General features: G+C 35.6%; 2 protein-coding genes across 5 annotated transcripts in view; one reads left to right on the plus strand and one right to left on the minus strand.

Moving 5' to 3' along the window:
- Positions 1 to 3890, minus strand: part of LOC112570578 (heterogeneous nuclear ribonucleoprotein U-like) — a 24359-nt gene extending 20469 nt beyond the window's left edge. For both annotated transcript variants that reach the window (XM_025249090.1, XM_025249089.1), the window contains exons 1-5: positions 3671 to 3890; positions 2644 to 2795; positions 2172 to 2445; positions 1757 to 1841; positions 1147 to 1223 (exon numbers count right to left, since the gene is read on the minus strand). In XM_025249090.1, the coding sequence (XP_025104875.1) occupies positions 1147 to 1223; positions 1757 to 1841; positions 2172 to 2445; positions 2644 to 2795; positions 3671 to 3806 (724 nt within the window). In that variant the 5' untranslated portion in view covers positions 3807 to 3890. The remainder of the gene's footprint in view (positions 1 to 1146; positions 1224 to 1756; positions 1842 to 2171; positions 2446 to 2643; positions 2796 to 3670) is intronic.
- LOC112570580 (dynein regulatory complex protein 8-like) lies at positions 3872 to 8100 on the plus strand. Of its 3 annotated transcripts, none has more exons than XM_025249093.1 (6): positions 3872 to 3899; positions 5096 to 5180; positions 5543 to 5615; positions 6809 to 6888; positions 7119 to 7228; positions 7929 to 8100. In XM_025249093.1, exons 2-6 carry the CDS (start codon positions 5101 to 5103, stop codon positions 8042 to 8044), a joined length of 459 nt encoding a protein of 152 aa, XP_025104878.1. In that variant the 5' UTR covers positions 3872 to 3899; positions 5096 to 5100; the 3' UTR covers positions 8045 to 8100. The 3 variants fall into 3 exon arrangements, with proteins under 3 accessions (XP_025104878.1, XP_025104876.1, XP_025104877.1); XM_025249091.1 differs by lacking the exon at positions 3872 to 3899 and adding an exon at positions 4343 to 4462; XM_025249092.1 differs by lacking the exon at positions 3872 to 3899 and adding an exon at positions 4424 to 4519.
- The last annotated feature ends 230 nt before the right edge of the window (positions 8101 to 8330 follow it).

Below are 8330 nucleotides of genomic sequence, written 5' to 3' on the forward strand. Positions count from 1 at the left end.
TGAACGATGAGTTTAGTGTCTCGAATGCAAATTTCACCAAAAAAATGCGTTGTTGGGGGTGGGGGGAGGAGGGAAGGGATAAAACATATTAGGCTTACTTTGATTCTTCTACATTTAAATTAGAGATTACACACAAAAGCTGAGCTTAAAATGTTTTCCTCCAATCTCTTTTTTGTTTGTGTAGATTTATCAATCTATGACACTCTATTATTCAACTCCTGCAGACCTAGTATAAGCTGATCACATAAACTGTCCATAAAACACACAGGAAATGGGCAAGGTTTACAATCAAAACCATATTTTGCCAACACTGCTTCGTGCAAACACAGAAATGATATATTATAAAACTAAATATTTACACAGATTAATCTGATAACACTAAAATCTTAATAAAGACACCATCTATGGTGCACTAATTAATAATGCATAACGAATGCAAAAAGGAAAAACAGTACTCTTGATGTGAAGCTTTCTAATAGTGCTACTAAGTCAATTTGCAGAAGACCAAAGCCTATATTCTCTGTAACTCTTCTCTTATCCTACTCCCTTTGCCTTGAAATCATATTTTGTTCAGGCGATGAAGAATTCAGTTACCACCCAATTCAAATTTATACCAATGATAACTCACTGCTGTCATGACAATGGTTTAACTTGAACAATTAACAGTTATTTCCATATTTGAAAAAAAAAAAAAGATATTTTCAGATCTATTAAAAAATTCAGAAAGAGCTGCCAACAGTACATTAATTTATTTTCTTAGTAACAGGTGGAATATGATTCAGCTATGCATTTAAGAAATAAGTTATTTTGTGAACCTTGAGCCATTGGTTTTCTGTGTTGCGTGCTATTGCTAGAATTAGACCCATGCAGTAATTAATCTATCTAAAGAAGTCTCAGCATAAAGCAATTTGTGAAGTTCTACAAAACAGTGCATTTTCAGATAGCAATATCCTAAAAAATAACAAGACAGATACTAAGGGCTTATTTAGTTAACCTTACAACCTGGTAGACTTAACTATAATTGTTATGAATTTTTTTTAAAATTTTGGCTTTTAGTACACCACCCCAACTTTTTTCCCTATGCAAACATCTCCCAATCACCATGTCAAAACTCACTAACATTAACATCATCCCACCACAACTCACATCTGTCCAGCTGAAATGAAGTTAACGATTCCCAACTGCTGTCATCCATTTCTATTTTTCGTGCTGGTGGACTACGACTGCAAGATAAATCAAAATAAAAATTTTTAAATTGGTCAACATAGTACTTGAATTCTTTAAGTCTGTAAAACACCCAATTTTGTGACTATAAATTCACCAACAAATTCAAGTTTATTTATTTAAAAATTGAAATCAAACTTTAAAAACTATAGCCATGCTTTTCTTTGTCGTTTTTATTCTTACTTGGTCAGACTTATTCTACCATTGTAGCACTAGACTGAAGATTTATAGGGGAACTATCCAGGAAAGAGCTACTGATTGACACACATGTACATTGATAGAGATACTCTCTTAAATGAACTATTCATTATTTTGAATATGATTTCTGCAATTAGCCCCCAAACCACCCATTTGGTCCCAAGGATTTTATTTTTATAAATGTCATTTCTCAAAAAGTTTGATAATAAATCACAACTGATTAACGTGCACTGGTAAAGAGACAACAAAAACTGTATTGCCTCGGCTATACTAACTCTGCCTTAAAATACTTTAATCACCTGCTGTTGAAGTCAATAAATGCATTCAAACTTACTGTCTTTCTCTAGAGCGGGACCTGCGACCTCGATGCCTATCCCTAGAACGAGATCGTGATCTTTTTCTCTTGGATCCTCTTTCATCTGTAATCAGACATACCTTGCAGATACTTTTCTGGAGCAACAGCCATGTCTTTTATACTTAAATCCTTTTTTTTTTTAAAATAACACTTGACAATCCCAGTATTTACTTGCCCGTGTCTTAGCAGTCACTCACTTTCTTAAGATGAACTGATAATATTCTTCAAGGGAAATTGAAGTTTTAAGAAACTGCATGATTTTATATCCGAACACAGACACAACTGTTTTTCACCCTTTGGTGGTCAGAAGCCAGATAATACTAGAAGATTACAAACTGCACACCTAAACAAACAAACAAAAAAAAAAAACGCTCAAAAAGAAAAACCACCTCACCTTGTCCATCTTCATCTTGTGAAGTCTCATCAATTGTTCTAAACTCTTCTCCAAGCTCATCTGGCATTTCCATCTCTTCTTCCCCCTCTCCCTCTCCTTCACCAGCAGTGCCCTCTTCCACACCAGCATCCCCTTCACCATTCTCTTCTGCTTCCTGTGCCATCCCTTCTTCTTTGGCTTCGGGCTCTTCATCTACTTGTTCCTCATCACCCTTTTCCTCAACTGTCTTTTCTTCCTCCTCTCCACCCTCTTCCTCAGCTTCCACTACTTGGTACTGAAACCACCAATATCTTATTCATTCTTACTACAAATTGTTCTATGTTTTGAGCTATTTGCCTAAACTGACACACATTATGAAGCTTTAGTTCTATAACGTATAGAACTGTTGACACTTTCACATGTTTACAAGTTGAGTGCAAAATAATTATATAGCTATTATTAATTAGTAAGCAACAAGGCTAAAGCCACTGACCTCTTCTTCCTCTTCCTCCTCATCCTGAGCTCCAGTATCCCCACCATCTCCTGCAGTAGCTTCCTGGGACTCTTCCTCCTCTTCAGCAGCAGCATCATCTTCCTGTGATTCCTCTGTAGCTTCCTCTCGTTCAGGCCTCTCTTCACCTCCTCCTGATATAAAGTTAGTGTATAAACAAAAACTTTTTAAATAAAGAAATGAGATGCATTTAAGATGTGTGGATAAGACAAAGTAGTTCTAGCAAACATTTCTTTATCTCTAAGCGATGTCAATAAAGCAAAATGTAAATCCCCACAACCCCGCCAAGCATTATTACACGTATTATTTTAGTGGTAAGGTGTGATTCTTGAGGTTTGTAGAAGTCCAACTTATTTCCCATCCATAATATGTAAGGTGTTTTCAGACAATCAATTAAAACTTTTAGAATTTTAAAGAATTCTTATAAACATACTGTAAATGTAGAGTCAAAAAACAGACTACGAATTTACAGAAATCTGAACTAGCGCCTACAAAGTACACAGTGCATACTTCAATCACCAAAGCCGATAACACAGATTTACACATTTCTCACGGTACAGTTTAGCACCTTTGATGCCTCGCTCGCGCTCCCAAGCTATTCAAACGTTTACGAAATGTCTTACTGCTACTTTTGAGGTTTTAAACATATATCTAACAGATTAATCTATTTCTGACCAGAAATATTCCAAACACTTGACATATCCGGCAAAGAGATCAAAGTAAAGACTATATGTCCTTTAGGAATGACAGGGCGAGTCCACCATCAATACCAAACATCCCACGCTGCTTTTCACTTCCGGCACGAAAAGTAGGTCACGCGTGCTTTACATTGTTCGTAAATCCATTATATTTCCAATAAGTAGATTTTATATCACTACGGAGAATGAAAAACGTAAGAACAAAATCTTTATACATGCAAACAAAGCTAATGCTGAGATTTTCTGGCATGCTGGAAAAAATGCATCGCAATTTGAGTTGTGCTTTTGTCAAACCAAAGCCAAGCACTTACCTCCATGTTCATCGCTGAGGGCTTGTTTTAATCTTTCGACAAGCACAGCTTTGACACCCTTTGTGTCTAATCCTCTGGCTTTAAGTTCATCTCGCAGCTCTGTTACTTTAAGCTTGTCTGGGTCGATATCACTCATTTTGATGCATTAAAAATTTACCTCCACGATTGGGAAAAAAGATACTTCTGCAAAGATGGCCGGTGAAATCTACGCATGCGCTCTCTAAAAAAAGTGAGGAACGGAACTTTTGAGAAACGCTACTTTTACAAATTATGTAATGAATGTGTATTAACAAGCGTAAATGCTTTACTTTAGCGAAACAATTCACTTAAAATTAAATATAATTCTTGTAAACGGTTTCTAAGTACAAGGAAGAAATTAAAGTACATTGATTTCCATATCCATTTTTTATAAATGGCACCTATCAAGTCCTGCTTTGTAACTTTTGTCTTTTTTGTTGAATAATTGCATCAAAAATTACTTCTAAAAGAAATTTTATTATTTCTGTAAACTTGTGGCCACTGATTAAAAAATATCAATGCTCGCAAGTAGCATCTTTAACATGGATGTTATGAATCGTCTAGAGCATCATTTTGCAAATTGTATTTCGTTACCTACGCTTTTATGCTTGACTTCAAGTATAACTAAGCACGTTGTGGATTTTGTTTGAAGGTTTGAAGTACAAATCATAGAAGTCTGTGTTTTGAAGTTTTTAGTCTCGCGAGAGTAACAAACTCATTTAGCAACGCATATAAACAACATGGCGGATACCGAAGCCAAAGAAAATTCACCTGGTTAATACTTGAGTTGTCTAGAGAAGAGAAGTTTCAAATACATAAATTCTAGTTTGAGTATAAAATTTTATGGCGAAATTATCTTTGCAATGCTTAAATATTTGTCACTTCACTGCAATCCTTTTAAACTTTGACAAAACTGTCATTTCTGTTACCTGTGTCTTCGATCGTTGTCTCTTGTACTTCATCCTCATTGTTGGCCATATTTCCGTTACTTCATGTACTGCACATCTACTTTTTGTTTTTAACGTTGATAAGCGATCGTATCTTCGTGAGCTATATAAATGGCATATTTTATTATTATTGGTGCCTGCCGTTGTGTGCATGTGTACGAACTTGGCATGTGTATGGCAGCAATGATCATAAGCTGAATTGGAATAAATAACAGTCTGCTTTTTTCCTCTTAAAAGTGTTAACACATTTGCAAGTTTTTACCACTCTCCTAATGAAACTCAAGATTTTAAGAGGCTGTCAAGAAATGATAAGAGCAAATCTCTGTAAGTTTGGGGGTGGGGGTATAAATTTCTGCAGAAGAGAAATGGGCTGTATATTTATTAATGTAAAAAGATTACTTATGCCTTACTAGTAATCTTTGTGGGCGGGAGAATACTTGAGAGCACTTTGTGCTTGCAGATGCTATGGTTGCAGACATACAGAAAAAAATCACCGATGCATTTGACATATTTGACCATGAATCAAACAAGACTGTGGATGTCAGGTAAAATAATAAGGCAATTTTAAAAATAAACTGCCTAGCAGTGTAATATACACGATGAAAAATGCTTTATTTTTTGATAATCACAAGTCACAACCTTGTTCATTGATGCTGAAACACTAGACAAAAATTCTCTACATTTGCCAGTCTCATAATGGCAAATCTGTTGAAACATTTGGAGTTGTTTGCTCAGATGTTTAAATATTTCAGTTATTCATGAAAAGATATAAATCTTCATGTTCATCACTTTGGTTTTATGCAGAGGAGTACATTTTATTTCTTAAACAAAACAGTGAAATTTTGTTCATTTTATCACTATATATCTGGAGGATGAATATTTCTTTGCTTTACTTTCTGGTTTCAAGGGAAGTGGGAACAATAATTCGCTCCCTTGGCTGCTGTCCTACAGAAGCTGAACTCCATGACATGCTGGCTGAGGTAATGCAGAAATTTGTTTGCATCCAACAGTTTAGTTGCTCTACACAGATCCGTTTACTTTCTACTTTTATTAAATGTTTTGGAACTGCTAGACATTATCCATATTATAAGCAACATGAGACAGCACAAACAAAAAGGGATAAGAGAACTGGAAGATCTTTGACACTGTAGCTTTTTTTTTTTAAAAATGTTTTATTTTTATTACAAAAGCTGAAAGAACAATGGAGTTCAGTATTTAGTACAGAAACAACCCCTGTTCCCCCACACACAAAGTTCAAATATCCAACATAAGTAAAATAAAAGCAACTAGAATATCCTAACAGCAATGATCTTACAACAGTGCACATGGAAAAGATCAGGAGCTAATTAGAATACAAAAAAATCTTTGACAATAATAATAATGAAGACTACTTACAGAGCACCACAGCACTTTATTCGCCCCCAAACCCCCAAAAAGTGAAAGATTTGCAACATTTATCAGGCAGGTCAGGTGTGGGGACATTTGTAGGTAAGAGGGTGGACTTGGACTAGCCCATGAGATCATCAGTGGCAACAAAAAGACATTTGCTGAAGGCACAAACTCAAAATAGCCTTTCTCAACTTAGTTAACAGCCTCCCTAGCAGCAGCCTGCTCCATGGCAAAACATTGTCTATGGACAGCAATCTGGGTGGTCATCCAATGACATTCCGCAATTATGAGCCCCCATCAGACAGCCCTCACAGCATCATTCAGAGGTCTGGTCTGCAGTTTTACTTATCAGATATCGCAATCAAGTGTGAAAAAGGCAGCAGCAATATGGGAATACAGGCAGCCTGGAATAAGCCACATCTGAACTTCTGGTCTCTATTTAATCTCTTTAGTCATTGAGGTTAACTAAGCTGAGATATTGTGTATGTGTGCACCTGTTCTTGCTTTTGATCATCCCCAGTGGAGCAAAGGCTGCAATGTGTGCACCTGTATCAGTGCTTAATTAAGAATTAAACAGATCAAATTATTTGGATCACAGTATCAACTGATTACAGACATAACCCAGCTTCCTTTGAGATTATTTATAATTTTGAAACAAAAATCTAGTCTTTGATTATGACTAGAAGTACATATATTTCAAATTTAAATCGTAGTCTCCGCTCACAATTCATGAATGCATCATTATCAAACTATGTTTTTCGATGTCATGGTGATTACTTCGCAGATTGAGGAGGAGGAGCCTACAGGATATATCCGCTTTGAGAAATTTCTTCCCATGATGACCAGAGTGCTAATGGAGAGAAGGTATGGTGACAAATTAAGGTTTTCATTTGTTTCTTTTAGCGGCAAATTATAATAAAAGAATATCTATGTAATCAAGTATTTTGATGAAATACTATTTGAGGTGTGCTAAAGAGATGGACTCTCTCAAAATAAATTTCACCTTGCAAAATTTCTTTTATAAAAATGGCAAAGATGGTGATAAAAGTCAAGATGGTTCATGAACAGCATGTAAGAAAGCTCCCTGTGTACAGATATAAACCAGTACCAGAGGACCAGATAGTACGGGCATTTCAAGTGTTGGATGTAGAAGGAAAGGGCTACCTTCTGCCAGAGGAATTGTCTAAGTACATGACAGAGGAAGGTGAGGAAATGCAAATATCTTTCTTTCATCTGCAGTAACAGACTTGGGCACATTTTATTTTCTCAAAGTCTTGCTTAAACCATGATAAAAAAAAACAACAACACAAACATGAATGATTAAGAATATGCTGCTTAGTGCTTAATCAGCTTAGTGTCTTCTTTCACAAGTAAGAACATATTCTGTTATTTAAGAGAAAACACTTTTCATGACCATGAGGTAGTAAAAAACTAGCATTGAAACATGGACTGACTTGGATGAAGATTACTCATTCTTGTTAAGGGATGCTTTTAGAGAGAAAATATTGAGACTGTTAGATAAAATAAAAGCATGATGATGACACCATTGAAATCTGTCTGTGAGTCAACATCAGGTTATCTCATCATGGTTGTTCAGACAAGCATTCTTCCCTAACCTGTCAGAAATCTCCAGTCAGCATCTGTGGCTGTATATATGCATAAAAAAGTATTTTATTTCCTACGAAAAAAACTCATAGCAGGCTGTTTTAGTTAACACATGATAATCTATTGAAAATGTCTTTTTATACATAGGTTATACATTTTCTATTTTATATATTGACATTTTCTATATTCCAAAACACTCTAGAAGTCTGGGAAAATGCATACTTTGCTTTCATTGGTTACTTTTGCATGACACTCATAGTTTGTCTCTCTGAGCAGTTGTTAACTCTTTCTCTGTGCAGGTGAGCCCTTCACTGCTGAGGAGCTAGAGGAAATGCTCTCACAGGCATTAGATCCAGAAAAGGGTTACATTCCCTACAAAGATTATGCTTCTCTAATGGCTGCAGAAGAAACTTAATTTTATGCCAAAGAAACTTGTCTCATTCAGCATCACAATTAAATAGAGAAAATTGCTTTTACACTCAGGTGTACATGCATTCAGACCTTTTCAGAATGGTGATTTTTTTTTCCTCACAGGCTTCACCTGGGTCTACAATGAGCAATTAAAAAAGAAATTATGCAGGGGACTTACAGTTTGTAGTACATGAACATATACTCTGTGACAATGTACAGAACACATCAGTATTATACCTGTGTCAAACATTAAGAGCAAATTTTCCAATCGTCTCATAACTGTTGAACTA

This window comes from Pomacea canaliculata, linkage group LG8, assembly GCF_003073045.1.
Source record: "Pomacea canaliculata isolate SZHN2017 linkage group LG8, ASM307304v1, whole genome shotgun sequence".
In the NCBI taxonomy this organism is placed as follows: Eukaryota; Metazoa; Mollusca; class Gastropoda; order Architaenioglossa; family Ampullariidae; genus Pomacea; species Pomacea canaliculata.